General features: G+C 40.0%; 1 protein-coding gene across 2 annotated transcripts; it reads right to left on the reverse strand.

The window, feature by feature from the left end:
- Positions 1 to 3968: 3968 nt before the first annotated feature.
- pdyn (prodynorphin) lies at positions 3969 to 17183 on the reverse strand. 2 transcript variants are annotated; one of them, XM_037104631.1, is made up of 4 exons: positions 16898 to 17183; positions 5780 to 5953; positions 5250 to 5386; positions 3969 to 4742 (listed from the first exon to the last, which is right to left on the reverse strand). In XM_037104631.1, exons 3-4 carry the CDS (start codon positions 5370 to 5372, stop codon positions 4176 to 4178), a joined length of 690 nt encoding a protein of 229 aa, XP_036960526.1. In that variant the 5' UTR covers positions 5373 to 5386; positions 5780 to 5953; positions 16898 to 17183; the 3' UTR covers positions 3969 to 4175. The 2 variants fall into 2 exon arrangements, with proteins under 2 accessions (XP_036960526.1, XP_036960527.1); XM_037104632.1 differs by lacking the exon at positions 16898 to 17183 and having other exon boundaries at positions 5780 to 6068.
- Positions 17184 to 17204: the final 21 nt, after the last annotated feature.

Here is a 17204-nt window from a genome sequence, read left to right on the forward strand (position 1 = left end):
GTAGTTTTTATTTAAAAAAAACAAAACAAATCATCCTAAACCACAAAATCGAAATAATCGATTTTACATATTTACCGCCCAGCCCTAATAGACAGGTACCAAGTAGGAATACTTTCTGTGCCGTTTCTTTTGGCAGCAGGGTTTAATCCGTTGCTGAAGCTGCTCTTAAGGTTGTCCACAGTTTTGTGGATGGGCTGAGAGACGTTGTCCATGATTGCCAGCAGTTTCACCAGCATCCTGTCTTCACCACCTCCCTCAGGGGGACAAGCTCAGAGCCCCTCTTTATGAGTTTATTCAGTCTGTTGGTGTCCTTCACTTTGATGCCCACACCACAGCCAAGAAGATGGTGCTTGCAACAACAGACTGATAGAACATCTGGAGCATCCGGTTGCAGATATTGAAGGACCTGTGCCTCCTCAGGAAGTAAAGAAGGTCCTAGCCCTTCTTGTAGACTGCCATTGTGTTTGTACCCCACTCTAGATTATTGTCCAACACAAGACCCATGTATTTGTATGACTGCACTATCTCCACATCTGTCCCACTGATGCAGACTAGACAGGACAGAGGCATCTTCCTCCTGAAGTCCACCGCCATCCCTGTCATCTTTGCCACGTTCAGATGAAAGAGAGGCGTTGATTGATCAGATTGCTGTAGTAGCGGAAAGCAAATATCACCAAACAACCTTTAAATCTTACAATGGCTACTTCGATAACTACTTTATGACACTTAATGAACAAACAAACCAGATGTTCTCCCGCAGTACATTTTTGTGCTCACTAGGGGGTGTTGATAGAATCCTGCGTGGACAATATAGAATTTCTTTTTTGAATGCTGTCCTTTCAACCAGCTTAAAGACCATACTGCAACTGAGCAAAAAGCAAGTCCACAGCTGGACTGAGCTGCGTGGCAAGTACAGGGCACTCAGCAGTCCCCCTGTAGACTGGGGTTTGTGTTCCATTTGAAAGACACTATTCTTTTCACTTATTAATATTTCTCTCAGTTTAGGTTTTGTTTTTTTATTTAAGTTTTTCTGTCACTGCTTGGTTAGGGTTAGGAAAAGATGATTTGTGTTTCAATATACCCTGAATAACTCCTCAACTTTCAACTGCAGCTCACCGTCGTCATCAGATGCAGTTTGCTTAGTTCTCGTGAAAGTGTGTCATCACATGACAGTTATTGACACACTAAATTCATTAATATGAAACATGGGAGAATAAAGGACTAATGTCTTGGCCCTGATAAACATTAATATGGTGTTTTCTCCTCAATCATATTGACCATTGAGCATGTATTGGCATAAACATTTCCCATTTATACACTGCTCACAAAAATTAAAGGGACACTTTTTTTATTGGGCCTGGCATGAAATCAGTTAAACCTGTCTGATAATTTTCTGGTTGGTTAAGCAGCTGAGGGCATCGTTAATCACTTTCAGCTGTATTGGTGTTCATGGAATTAACAACAGGTGCACCACAGTGGCAACAATTAGAAAACCCTCAAAACAGGACTGGTTTTACATGTGGAGGTCATTTCAAGTTTCTCCCTCTTGATCTTTTTTGGCGGATTTTTCACTCATGCTGGTTTTGGCTTGAGTAATTATCTCTACTGGCAGTATGAGGCGATTCCTTAACCCTACAGAAGTTGCACAGGTTGTCCAACTTCTCCAGGATGGCACATCCACACGTGCTGCAGCAAGAAGGTTTAATGTGTCTCCCAGCACAATCTCCAGAACATGGAGGAGATTTCAGGAGACTGGTGGTTATTCTCGGAGAGCTGGACAGGGCCGTAGAAGGTCCTCAAGCCATCAGCAAGACCGATACCTGCTCCTTTGTGCAAGGCGGAACAGGCTGAGCACTGCTCGTGCCCTACAGAATGACCTCCAGAGGGCCACTGGTGTTCACAGGTTCACCCTGAGCACCTGTGAGAGACGTGAAAGAGTCTGGAGAAGACAAGGAGAACGTTATGCTGCCTGCAACGTCGTTCAACTTGACAGGTTTGGTGGTGGGTCAGTGATAGTCTGGGGAGGCATATCCATGGAGGGACGCACAGACCTCTACTGCCTAGGAAATGGTTCTCTGACTGCCATAAGGTATCGAGATGAAATCCTTCAACCCATTGTCAGACCCTACGCTGGTGCAGTAGGTCCTGGTTTCCTCCTAATGCACGACAATGCCCGGCCTCATGTGGCAAGAGTATGCAGGCAGTACCTGGAGGATGAAGGAATTGAAACAATTGAATGGCCTTCACGATCCCCTGACTTAAACCCAATAGAACATCTGTGGGACATTATGTTTCGGTCCATTAGGCGCTGCCAGGTTGCTCCTCAGACTGTACAGCTCAGGGATGCCCTCACGCAGATCTGGGAGGAAATGCCACAAGACACCATCCGTCGTCTCATTAGGAGCATGCCGCAACGTTGTCAAGCATGCATACAAGCTCGTGGGGGCCACACAAGATACTGAAAAGCATTTTGAGTTGCAGAAATTAAGTTTTTGAAAAAATGGACTAGCCTGCCACATCTTCATTTCACTCTGATTTTAGGGTGTCTACACAATTGAGCCCTCTGTAGGCTGAAAACTTTTATTTCCATTAAAAGACTTGGCATTCTTTTGTTCCTAAGACATTGCCCTGTCGTTATTTGTATAGATATCCAACTTCATATTGAGATCTGATGTATCTAATGTGTTTCTTTAAAGTGCTCCTTTAATTTTTCTGAGCAGTGTATATCACATAAACCTAAAATAAGTGGTCAGTTTTACATTCTGTGTGCCTGTCGCATTTAGGTGCCCATCAGAACCACTGAAACCACTGTTTACTAACCCTGGTTTGCAGATTGTGTATAATTTAACAGAAAACGATTTATGAGTGTGCACCATGTGACCAAAGTATAACATGTGAAGAAAAATGTAAGAAAATAGAAGTATTAAAGGAACAGCTCACCCAAAAACAGTCATTATCTACCCTCTCCCATGTCGATGGAAAGATGGTCCACAAATCATTTCTGGAGCTTCACAGCAAACTGCCGGCAACACACTGAGCCAGTTATGAAGCCTTTGGTGGTTATTTAGTGAACTGCTTGACTGACTTTACTTGGTGTATCTGTCATTGACCACAAGGTGGCGCAACAGTATTATTGTTCAGTGACCTTTTTTGGTTAGACTTCTGACTCATTTGATTCTGCAGCATTCATATGCTTCACACTTATCTCAGGGTTATCGTTATTGTCATTACAGGGTTATTGTCTTATCTCAGACAGACTGTATTAGATGTACTAATAAGGTTGGTTTTGGATTGGTAGAACAATTTATATTGATTTACACCAACTAAAGAGGACTATCATTTTGGCTTGGCTGGGTAGGCCAGTTATTATGAAAAGTTTAAGGACAGAAACACTAATCAATGCCAGGTGAGACACTTTAAATTCCGCATTTGCTCTGGATCTGTGGCCTAAAGCTCAAACTGGCTATCATAGCACACGTTTAGTTGTATGGCAGTCGAGGTCAATCTGATTTGTTTCAGAAATTATATTGTTCTTTAAAATGATCTCCAAACTCATAGCAGATTAAATCAATTTGTCAGTTCTGATAAATAGTGGGTTCAGATTATAAAATGTTTCTATCGCGTTTTACTCACTCTTACTAAAATTTCTCTTTTTACATTTGCTCATACTGCTACCTCTGGGCCTCATGGGATACAATTACAATGTGACTCAATTTTAGAATTATAGTTGAAAATGTATTTAAAGTGCCTCGTCATCAGTGTTATTAGTTTATGCAGAGTTAAACATTTCTAAAACACATTGCTCCAATTCAGCTCTATACGAGTCTTTCCACGACCAAGAAAATATAAAATTTGAAGAATTCTTAACGGAGTTTGGTATCGATGCTACGGAACACGCTGAGGCTGAAATCACTTGCACAAGTAGCCTACGACTTCTTTTGAATTTATTTGACAAACAAGAACGTGTTTTTATTCATAGTTTTATAAACAAGCATCCTTTATTGAATGACAGACAATGATGCCAAGAACACAGAGATGAAAGTTGTTACACAGAAGTCACCCGAGTAGGCAGTACGCAAGATATGCAGGCATATGATACTTTGGGGATAAATGGAGGCATGTCAAGTAAACCTGCACAAGTTCTTTCTAGTTTTTCCTTTCTGAGCAGGATTCATCTATAAGCTCAAGTCATCATAGGAGTAATATGGCTCCTCCACTGAGCGCACAGATATTTTGAAGTGGCGGCGCAGAAAGCCTCCGTATCGCTTGTCCCATTTCAGGTTGTTTAATTTTGGTCTGATCCTCCTCATGAAGCCTCCATAGCGTTTCTGTAGCTCCTCTGGCTCCTGGCTCTCCTGCTCTGCGGAACTACTCCTCTTTGACTTCGGGCCGAATTTGCGTAAAAAGCCACCGTATCGTTTGACGTAACTACGGAGCATCTGATCATCCGGAGCATCGTCTGGGTCCTCCGGCTCGTCTACACCTCTCTCTTCCAGCCTCTTCAACAAGTCCTCGTACTTCTTGGGCAGTACGCCGGCCTTCAGGATATAATTGTCGTGCCACGGAGAGGTGAATACTTTGTTCTTGCTCTTGTCGATCCTTTTGATGAAGCCACCGTAGCGTTTGACCAGGTCTGTCTGCTGGCTCTCGTCCTCCTCCGCTGCCTCGTCCTGGCTGAAGTCTGGCAGCCCGGGAGCCTGGCCACAGCTCTTCATCTGGCCCTCACACTCCGCACCGCACGACTGCACCACACACACACGCACACACGCACACACACACACACACACACACACACACACACACACACACACACACACACACACACACACACACACACACACACATTAACTGTCATCACAGGTGCGTGGTACTAGAAGTCAGCTTTAAACATTTTTATTTCGAACTCCCTCGTACATTCCCCTCTAAGTATCTTTAAAGTGCTAAAACCACACAGTCTGCTCGTCCAAAGCATTTATGACTAAAGACTCGACCCAAATATGTTTTTTACGCACCCCATATTCCAAGTGAAGGCTGTTGAGCCTCATATGGGCACAAGATTTACTAAAATGTCCTACGTACACATTTGGTAAGTTCAGGAATAAAGACATTCAAATATATTCATGATATTTTAATGACAAAAATCTTGGTTATTTACATGTAAACTTCTACTTTGGAATATTAACACACACCAAAAAAGAGGCAGCATTTATTCTCCATTTGTCTTTCTTAAATGAGCCCCCGGATCTTACCAGGCTGCTGGGGGCGACGTCGGAGCCAAGAATCTGCTGTGCGCATTTCTGACACTGTGAAGAGCAATTTGCGTGGATGGAGGGCGGCAAGCTCAGCATCAACACCAGGACATACCACTCCATTCTTCACCAGATCCCTTACAAACGCGCGCGCGCGCGCACACACACACACACACACACACACACACACACACACACACACACACACACGCGCACATTCGGTGAGTCTGGATGAGTTAGACCAGCTTTGAGGATTTTGAGGATTCATAGACAACAAATTCATGAAATAGCTTTAACAGTAGATTCAATTACTCATTTTTGAAACTAGTTTTATTAAAGTCTGTTAAAACAGTTTTAACTCATTAAAACGGCTTAGACCTTTGTGTAGTGCGTAATGGCGCAGTGGCACCAAGTCATTCTTCCGGTTTTTTTTTTTTTTTTTTTTTGGTTAATTAATACTAAGCAGAGAAACATGAATGTGATCTAAATTAAAGTTTCATAAAGTATATAGGATCGAGTTAGTAGCCTACCTCAGGAGTTGTACAGAGACTTCCAGTCGTGTTAAGACTCCCACAGGCGCATCTACTATCAAATGGAAACTCGCTGACCGCCCTCCAACACTTGTGTTTCTCCTCCCCGGCTCGTCGCTTTTCTTTTTATCGCCGGAGACTTGGCTGTGTCACTGCGGCGCATCAGAGCAGCTTCTATTGAGGGACCAATGGGAGAGAAACGTACTGCGTAAATAATCCCACCGCCTCCCCGCTTCAGGAGTTTCTAACAACGCCCACACAGAGAAGGTATGAGAACAGCAGCGCAGTTCGCCCCATCAGCACGTTATCATCATCATCGTCATCATCATCATGATCATGATCATCATCGTCATCATCATCATCATCATTTCATCTCTTCGGGTCAGATCAAACCCTTGACCATAAATCACACTGACATCAATGAACTAAGTGTTTCTCTTTTTCAGTCAGACTGAAACAGTAAAACCTGCAAGACAGAAGAAGACATTAAACATAAACTGAAGTGAACAGAAAACACTGATCCAAACATGAACATGGTGCACTCCACAACGGCCTCATAGGGCAATAAATTGCTCAAGCATTAACAACAAGGCCTGTTTATTCAAATAGTAACCTGATATAAGCATTGTTTTTTCTGCCAAGTGAGCAGGTGGAACTAGTTGTGAACACAATGTTGAGAAGGTCCCCTCATAAAATTGTAACTGTATCTCCATCAGCTCCAGAGAGAAGTGTGTGTTTCTGTAACTGCCAACTGAACCAAAGTAAGTTGTGAGGTGTAAATCTAAAACAATGAAATATTCCAGAATGCTCCTCAGAACCTGGGGGCTGCAGTATTGCTGATATTCTGTGGGTTTGTTATCAACATGGAAGCTACTTCTGAGTAACACAGCAGCATTTCTTAATGCAGAGAGCTACACTCAGACCAGTCTGCAGGGTATAGAGTTAGCAGTGGTATAATGAACCAAGCCTTGCTAATCAAGTTCACATTATACGCTACCTTTCACGTCGGGAAATGGAAGGAATGATGTTGACAATATCACAGCCCACAAAGTTGCCAAACGAGCAAACGTGATTTATATCTCACCACTGGATATCTTTAAGGATACCTGGGGGTGTTTCCAGCTGTTTTCTATGCCATCAGAACAGGCTGCTTTTCAAAGGAAGTGGGAGCATCTCCATCCGTGATCATGGTGACCAAAACAGTCGTTTTAAGCCAAACTGTGATGTTTTTTTCTATTCCTAAACAAGTGTTTTTTGTGCATAAACCCACCCAGAACACAAGCACAGATTTGTGACAGGAGAGAAATAGAAAATTCAAGCTGAACAAACATTTTGACCACTGGGTAGATTCTGGAGAGCAAACACAGTTCTGTCTCATTCACACCTAAGAAGGTCCTTCCCCTTATGCTCACTGGCGATGACTTCCTCTCAGATGTTCCTGTAAGCACTTTACTGTAGATAGGAGCCATTTTCTGTGAATACTTTTAAGTCAAATTCTATGGGGAACCCCATTGCTAAATCTATTGATTGCTTAATTTCTTTTCCTGAGATTGGCTCTAATCTAAGGGTGTCACGATTTCGATTATAAATTGAAATCGACCGAAATTAAGTCACAATCTGGTCTCTCTGTTAAGCTGGTCAGGAAATAATACCAGGGAGCTTTGCTGTATCTTGAGGAGCCGTAGCCTTTATTCACAGCCAAACTGCGGACAATATTGTATACTTTATTCCTGTCGCTACTACTGCTACTCCTTTCGCTTCTCCTTCCTGTCCCATTCATTCACTGTCCGCACGTACGCTCTCGTTCTCCCACTCACATTTTACGCAGACACGCCTCACGCACCGCCTTATTCCTCAAAGGGCTACGCCACTCTTACAACAATGGCAACCGCAGATGCAGGAGACCCATCGACAGAAATTGGACCTCTTTGGCCTCTTTCACTGAAGTTGTTAATAAATGTTTTATATTTGACAATGTAGTGTGGTACATTCTGAACAAAGGTCAGATATTATATTGCATAAAACTGTAGTCTAAAAATGGCATAGCAACCTGTGCTTTAAAAAAAAAAATACATGTAAAAATCGAGAATCGAATCAAACAGTAACCTGAGAATAGAAAATGTAATCGAGAATCGTGACACCCCTATTATTTAATTACTATCCTCAGTGTGGGTTAGATTTTATTGACAGTTGTTGAATTAACAATTACAATTAATGATTAAGCAATAGTGGATCATTAAGGCAGGCAATTAAAGAAATTGATGAAAATTTGCATCTCTAGTTTGGATTCAGTTTGGGTGCATACACACAAGAAATAAACTTCTATAACTAATTGCTGGCTAGAAGAATCTAGTAATTGTGTGAAAAGATTAGTGAAGAGTTTCTCATCATCTCAATTAGAAGCATATAGTTTTTACCAACAGCACTTGAAAATAAACAAATGAATAATTTTCCCCTCACAATTACAAAATGGCAACTTGTCACTGCTATTACTTTTACTACATCAAACAAGACATAACTGTATATCAAAACGGAGTAAAACATCATTGTCATCTTTAAAGAAATCTTTGCAAACTATGTTTGCCTCCTGTTTGTGGATGTAATATAATATCTTGCTTCACCTAAGCAGGTGATTCAGACCCCATTCATTTCAGCCTATTTTCATGATATCTCTGCTACTTGGCATTCATACCTCCAGAACAATTGCTCTGTGCTTTACTACTGTTACTGTGGGAGGACCCAGTGAAATCCTCCATACATCATCCCATATCAAGGTTGAAGCTTTTAGAGGCTCATTGACAAACCAAGGTTACACAATGGGTCTTCTTACATTTGTTTTAGGGAGGGAATGAAGAGAAACCTTGGGCATGCAACTGAGTGAAGCAACAACCTACAACACACTCGCACTGTCCACAAGTGCACAATCTGTCTTTTTACACTGGTATAATAAGTTCTATCATTGGATTGACATTTTTATCCCCAAAATGAAATGATTTGTTGGTTTGTTGATGATGCTTATTAGATATGATACCACATCACACTCTGGACCTCCTGTTTGTCATTCTATTTTAGTAATTATCACTTAAAGATGAAAAGGAATCTCTATAATTACCATAACAACGGTTGTCATCATTTAATTTCACTACACCTTGACTGTGCTATGTTCAAAATGGGCTTCTCTACAATGCCCAATTAATTTCTTATGTATGGATAAAAGAATGTTCCCACCCTGTTGAAATCTTGTGAACATGCAGATCATAAGCTTATCTGCATGAAGCCATGTTATCCAAACAGAAACTAAATCCAAGGCACCTAGCAGACAATGACTTGTCTCTGGAGGTAAAGAAGCCTTTTTGCTGAGCCAAACAATAGACAACAATGCCTGTAGCAAATAGAAAGAACAGAAAAGCTTGGGCGCTGCTTAGCTCGGTCTGTAGCGCGCGACCCATGTGCCGAGGCTCTGCAGCGGACCGGGTTTTGACTCCCGGCCCGGCTCCCTTTGCTGCGTGTCATTCCCCCTCTCTTATATGGAGAGAATTTTGTTCCTTTATTATTCAATCAAATAATATAGATTTGAAACCAAAAAAGAAATTTGAGAGCAAAAAAGAGCAAGTGGCAATCATATATATATATTTTTTTGAGATCAAAACAGAATAGGTTGCAATTGAAAAAAAAAAGTCTGAGAGAACATATTTCTCAAAACCTTTGCTTGCAAATCAGTCCTCTTAATCCACATTAGTTTTGATTAAAGTTGAAGAAATATGTTGTCTCATATTTTTTTTTCAATTGCAACCTATTCTGTTTCGATCTAAAAAAAAAAAAATATGATTGCCACTCACTCTTTTTTGCTCTCAAATCTCTTTTTTGGTTCCAAATCTATTTTATTTGATTGAATAATAAAGGAACAAAATTCTCTCCATACTCAGATCAGAATACTTTATTAATCTCCAGGGAGAAATTGTTTTTGTTCCAATGATCCGTGCAAAGTAGAAATATAAATACAGCATGAATGGAAACAAGAGATAAAGATAAAGATATAAAAAAAATACTAAACTAAGTAGACAATAAAATAAAATAATAAAGAAGACAATCAGGAAATATATACAATATACAGTGAAATGGTAGTAGCGTTATAAATGAAACAAGAATGAGTAATTATAGTTTGTTTTGTTTTGTTTTTGTAAATAGCAAAATGAGTTCGACCATCAGAGGGAGGAGTTGTAAAGTTTAATGGCCAGAGGTAGGAATGACTTCCTGTGGCGCTCAGTGATGCATTTAGGGGCAGTTAGTCTCTCACTGAAGGTGCTCCTCTGTTTGACCAGAGCGTTGTAGAGAGGGTGAGAGTCATACTGCAGGACAGTCCCTTTTCGGGTCCTGGAGTTGCTGACCACTGCATCTGACAAACAGTGAAGCAAACGCACATACAGTGGTCGGTCAGTGAGGTAATCCACAATCTAGGACACAAGGGGGGTAATCCACCAGCATCACTGTTAGCTTGTCACCCAGAACCTGTGCAAATAGAATTTAAAAGTTCAACTACAGAATCAGCAGAGGAGCATTTCATGAAGTTTAAAACTGACTATAGAGATAATCTGCTAAAGCTGCTTCTATAGCAGAGATTCAACACCCATTGGTAAAACTAAATTACTTTTCTAAAAAATTGGTATATCCAACCGTCACTGAACAAGAAAATTTAAATCTTGATTGGCCAATGTCAGGAAAAGAAATGGAACAGTTAATCCGTCCACCACTAGTTAGACAACTACTGTGTGTTTGTGTCTCAATTATGGTGATGATACAACTTTATTCAACTATGTAGTGGTACAGCTCAGAAACATGTTCATTTGTCAGCTGGATTTATGAGATCAGGTGATCTCACTCATCAGTTTTTTCAAGCTTCAATTCATGTGTTTTTGGCCAGATCACAGAGGTCCAGGCCAATCAGCGTCCTTCGAGGAAACTGGCAGCTAACAGGCAGCCGTGGTTAAATTCAGCAGATTATCGACACCACCAATCTCACGCAGTGGCCTGCCAGCAACTCCCTGGCAACTCCCCTCCAGCTGACAAATGAACATGTTTCTGAGCTGTACCATTACATGAATAAAGTTGTATAATTCCTATTTTTATCTCTGGAGTCATGAGAGGTGAAACATCTTTAGCAAACTATATATCCAGTTGCCTATGATACAGAGCTTAAATTAAACGGTTAGAGAAAAATCGTGTCGAGATGGTCAAGAGAGACCATCGTTGACAGTAGTCCGCCATTACATAGTGTGATCTTTTGTTGACCCATCCATCCACCCAGACGTCTGTTCTTTATGGTATTCTTAGGTTACTCTTTCATGATGTCACCTGATTTGCTCCTGACAGACAAGAGTCATGATGACTAAGTCTGCTAAAGGGCTTTGTCACATTTATGTAAACATATGATGTTTTGGAGTACTTGCTGAAATTACTGATTCCATCATTCTTCATAGGAGGACAGTCTCTTTAAAGTATGTAAGTAAGTAAGTAAGTAAGTATGCTGATTGACAGAGAACCTGTCTGTACATGCAGTGAGAAGCATGCCTGAAGTCATCACGGTGAAGTGGAAGAATTCAGGAAGTGTGTTGATCACACCCTTCAGACCCAACTGTGTATGATGTGACTAATTAATTCCTGGCCCATGAGTATTTATAGACAGAGGTTGGGGATTCAATGTCTGAGTTTGTGTGCTTATTTACAAGCTCAATGTTTCTTCCACCGTAACGAGTGAGCCTTCCTCTATATGAAGAAAAATTGATCCTGGCCAAACTGTATGCAGTGTTCGTTACAGCAAAATCTGACACCACAAAGTAACTCCCTTTGATATTTGATGGAATTATAGACTAGAAAAATAATCACTTAAGAGGGGTACACATATAATGATAATCGGGCTGATTTTGCTCCAATTTTACCGCTTCCTGACCAAAAATCTTCGTGTGTGGGGAAAGCCTACGACTCCTGAATCACTACCCCGTGACATGTGACGTGAAATGCAAAGTAGCCAACCAGCTGAATGAGGAACACAGAAGTGGACGTAAATAAAAAAAAAAAGAGGCGAGATCTAACTTTTCCTATGGGGGTGTTTGAATTAGCTATTTTAATGCTTTTAATGGGTATATCGTCTGCACTAACGTTAACCGTTAACTGTCATACTGGTGGTTAATGCAAGTATTGTGTGTTGTCAGAAAAGCTCACATTCCCTCTTCTATGTCTTCCATGTCTTTCATGTTTTAAAATGTTTATTTACTCTTTTTTTTAAATATACAGTCTATGCTCTTTTCCATTTATGAAGAGCCCGGTGACGCTGGGGTTGTTGCCATTGGTTACTGTACATCACGTTTGATCACGCAATATTTCTGGCTCGGAGGACTAGATTCTAGATTGGCCGTGAGATAGATGATCTTTATGTGTGTGGTGTCCTGTGCTGAGAATATCAGAGCACACCACACACAATACAATCAAAGCTGATTTTTTAATCTTCATGTGTGGGGGATCTACAGATAAAAAAAAGTCTCTTAAGTCTCTTTTAAAGTCCTTATGTGTGTACCCCCCTTAAGGTGACCATGACATTCTTATTAGCTGCATTTTTGCAGGAAATTCTGTTACAGTAACAGTTACTTTCAAACCTGCTAACTTTAGCTGTTATTTCATTTTACAATCATGTCAACCTGAAAGAGGAGTTTCAGCTGGATACACTGGACTTGATGGGATAAAGTCATGATAAAGTTATGGTTTACCTAGATGTGTACCAATTATGTTCCTCTGCATGGTTTTAATCATCAACTGCAGAGCCTAACACAAACCATGCCATCCATAATGTGTCTGCACAGAATGATTTCTGTAAGTGCTCAGTAAAAGTTGATGAGAACTTGGCGCTGGAATTTCATTCTCTTACGGTTCCTTAAGAAGTACAGCTCTTTGTGAGCTTTTAAAACTAGTGTTGAGATATGAGATTACCAATTTTCCAGTGTTGAGCACAAAAGTGAAAGAGGTGTGACCGCTAAACCAAACTATCTATTTGTAAGGAAGTCCAATATCCAATTGCAGTGTGAAACTGATGCCCAGAGTTTGCCAATCAGTTTCCTGGAGGAGATTTAATGCTTAGCTGAAACAGACAAACAACATCTATAGTAAGAGCTCTAATTTTCAAGGTGTGTAAAGACTGAGTGGATGGCATTGGATATGGCATCCTCTGTGAGTCTGTTGATTATGATTGCAAACTGGTGAGGGTCCATGTTGGCTGGGAAGTTGTTTTTTAGGACCTCATGGTGATCATCATTTAGACTGTAGACCAAGCAGAACTTTTTCAGTGCAGGAACATCAGCGGCTGTCTTGAAGCAGGTGGGAACACTCCTGTTACAATAATGTGTAAAAATGTCACTGACATGACATCAATGACATCCTCTAGCTGGTCTGCATGTGTTTTTAGTGCATGGCCAGGGATATTATCAGGCCCAGCCACTTTACTCACATACAAGGATTTTCCAGACCTTGTAGACCTTACAGCCATCTTGACTTGACGCAACTTGACTCAAAGCGTTCTTATGTTTTTTTCTATTGTCAGCAGCACCTTGTACTGTCAGGGAATCATCAGCAGAATTGGCAATTGTGTGGCGACATGCAAATGTTAAGCTGCAAATGTTAACTGCATTTACTTGACTCAGATTTTAAGAAGACATGTAATGGTCAATAAAATGCAGATGTTCCAACAGGAAAGGGTATCCTCTATTGTTCCCCATTGTTTCTGTCACATTATTAAGGCTTATACAGGTCAACACGGAATTCAGGAAGAAAAAATATAGATTCTAGCACTTCAGTGATTAATTAGTCCAAGTAATTAGTTAACTATATTTATTTATATGTATTGTTGTGTCCAAATACTGTATCATATATCCAGTACCTATCTATTAAGATAAATAATATAGATTAAAAAAAAATCTGACAAAAACCTTCAAGATTATCAATGAAAAGGGTAAGTACTTTTGCATGCACACAACACAAATATTCAACACATATGGTTACTGAAACACTTACTGACTTAGACTTGGTTTTATAGTTATTCAGTCTTAAATAAATATAGGTCTTAAATAAATCTTAAACAAGGTTAAATAATCTAATACATATCTCTCTATTGTTAGGCAGCAGTTTTGTTAATATGCTGATACTTTGGACTTAAAAGAATCACTGTATAATGACAAGAAGCTTGTCACAGGGCTGACCACATGTTGTATATGGTGACAAAATCTGCTCTGGATTTCCTTTTCTCATAGTTAAATGTGATGGAGAAGCTCTGTTGAAGGTTATTCATCTGTTCTGTGTCTCACTCCAAGTGGACAATGAGCATACGTTATCTCATCCTCAATTAGCTTTGTCACTTTGCTAAAAGGTTCCTAAGCAACCTGAAGTGGGATTGGCCTTTGTGTCCCTCCTCGTTTCTCTTGTTTATGTCTTGATCTGATGCTCAGTATTGCTGGATCAAACAGTGTAACAGTGATGGCTGCTGCACTGATTTATTGCCCCCTTTGGACTTGGACTCTTATATTTAAACACTACTGTCTTCTATCATCCATCCATCCAGTCAATATCATTCACCCTTAGTGAGATGGATGAGACACAGTTTATCTATATCCTTTATTGATTGACAGGCCAACAGACAAGTTGATAGCAATTGTTGGATAACAAAATTACAAGATAAATCAAACTAGAAATTACATTCAATAAGGTGAGGAGACAATAAGATAACAGAAATACATTTTAATAAAAACAAATTTTAAGGATTGAGGAATGATGGAAGGAATGAAGTTCAACACTGCAAACTCTATTTTTTGAGAGTCACAATGGTTTTGTAAACTGTCCTCTCCAGTCTTACTAGATTGTTTGCTGATTTGATTATTGCCTGCCACTATTGTTGTTTTTTCCATGATATTAGGCAATGAAGCATATTACCTGCAGCATTTTATTGATTGTAAATGGGTCTCACTGACTCAGGAACCTTAGACTTCATTTTGCCCTCAGACCGAGGAGCTGCTTAGGAGTCAATAAGACAGAACAATATTTAAGAGCTACTTCTGGCTTTGTTTTGTGGATACAGCTCTAGTTTATCCCAGTTATACATTAAAATGTTGCTGATGATGGATTTTTGAAAGCCCGAGTTTAAGGATCAAAGCTGACATTTGAATGCCAAATCTTAGATGCACATTTTTTTCCACTTATAATCTAATTCAAATAAAACAAAAACCTCTGAAAAAATCTCCTGACGTTAACTTACATTACATTCACTTTTTCTTCCTGCTGTTATTCATGACTGAAGTTGATTGACACTAATGAGTTGTTTTGTGATGCACAGTGTGATCAGCCAACTTGACCTGTAAGACAAATATCAAGATGCAGAAACACAATGTCTTACACTGGGTGCAGAGTACATGATGTTTTGTGTCTGTTACATATGGGGTGCCGATTATAACATTGCGCATGCTAAAATAAACAGCAAATTTTTGCCACATTTAGCAACAAAACATGTATAAAAAAACACATGTGAATTTTTTAATGTTACTTTTGACCAGATTTACAGCAACATTTGTAAACATTATGATATCAACTTCTCTTGTAACAATATCATTTTAATGTTTAATCTGAATAAAGTATCTAAATCTAAATGTTAAATATAAATATAAATATGAAATGTTAAATATAAATGTTTAATTTAAATCTAAATGTAACTGTTAAATCTAAATGCTAAATGTTGAATCTAAATGTCATGGGTGAAACTAAATATTTAGCTAATATGCAAATCTACACTGCCTGTCACCGGAAGTATCAAAATAAAAGCTCATTAATGCTAACAACCGCTATTTGCACTCTCCTTTGGGTAATCAAATGGAGTGATTGCGCTGCACTGTTAGTCACGTCTCCTCACCTGCTTTCAAGCTGCCTGCCATCATGTCCAGCGACTTAGCTGGAAACATTGGTAGGGCAGCAATACAAAGTTTCAGTGTCTGCAGAATTACAACAGTTGCCTTTTTCATGGAGTCGCTGCATTATTGCTGCAGCAGCGGTTCGCCAGTTATCCGCATTGGTAGTTCACACAGAGCCAAGTAGCACCGGCGTAAAGGCAAGCTGCTGTGTAATTCACATACAAAGCTGGCGGTGTGGAGCCTAAAGAGGCATGACGGTACTCGTCAGCATAACGACGTGTGTGTTATTTTCAAGGTGTTTCCCTAGGTGTCCTCCTGTCGACCCGCTGTACCTGTTGACTGTTAATAATCATATGAATGCTGTTATAATGTGCTGTGATTGAGATCCAGACCCACCGAACAGCCTGCAAAGTGTCAAAGTTATGCTTTTTGCCCTTAATTAATTACATATGTTGGGAATGGATATTGAGTATTAATCAAAATATCATTATTATATATATATATATATATATATATATATATATATAGTTTCAGACTATAACAAAACGCTCATAAGACCACGTGTCTAGGTGTGTGTGTGTGTGTGTGTGTGTGTGTGCGTGTGTTAGTAAAAGGAAATAAGCCAAGTGGGAGTTTAACAGACAACAAAAGATAACACAGCACCCATGTGGTGTCCCTCCAGAAAATTGCAGAGTTTTTTGTGATTGTTACAGGTAAAGATCCTTGATTATGCAGCACATTTTCTTAAAAAATGCGATGGAATATGCAGGATATTTATGCAATTTTATGTAATGAAATTGCGGGAATATTCAAAAATTGGTGGAACTCACAAAAATACATTACTAAATACAACTAAATATATAACTCATATAGAACTAAATACCATCGGGCTGTATTATGTACACACACACACACACACACACACACACACACACACACACACACACCCCACATCACACACACCACACTGCACACCCACATACACACACTCACGACAACACACGCAAACGTCCAGTGTAACCTACAGCAAACTGCAGTATAATTACACTACTACTGGCTAACTAATCCTAATGTTAACTTACATCCACACACAACATACTTGGAAATCTCATTCACACTAACACACGCCTCTCTTTGTTCCAATCTGTTTCAATAAGATTTAATCTTGTAAGCTACTGACCTTGATTCTTTCAGCCCTAGCAACTGTTTTGGAAGTTGACGCCTCGGTGTAGGTGAGCTGCTTCCGCTGCTGCTGTAACCATCCTCGAGCGTTTGACCGTGGCAAATTGGTTGTCCAGCACTGACTTCCGACTATGGACCAACACGCAGTTCCCGTCTGACTCGATACTCCAACTCGTTTTGGGGCAGGCACGGGGTCAGATTTAGTGTCCTAAAAGCTGACGAAGGCAGGCAGCGATCACACAGCAAATCGACCTGATGAAGGACTGGACCTCTGGGGTTCCGTCTCCTTCTGAAGATAATCTCTC

Source organism: Acanthopagrus latus, chromosome 7 (assembly GCF_904848185.1).
Source record: "Acanthopagrus latus isolate v.2019 chromosome 7, fAcaLat1.1, whole genome shotgun sequence".
Lineage (NCBI taxonomy): Eukaryota > Metazoa > Chordata > Actinopteri > Spariformes > Sparidae > Acanthopagrus > Acanthopagrus latus.

Excerpts from the sequence above, each read along its gene's own strand:
- pdyn (XM_037104631.1), bottom strand. The coding sequence starts at position 5,372 with ATGGAGTGGTATGTCCTGGTGTTGATGCTGAGCTTGCCGCCCTCCATC. Across the intron at positions 4,743-5,249 it reads ACGTCGCCCCCAGCAGCCTG|TCGTGCGGTGCGGAGTGTGA; the intron begins GTAAGATCCGGG and ends TGTGTGGTGCAG.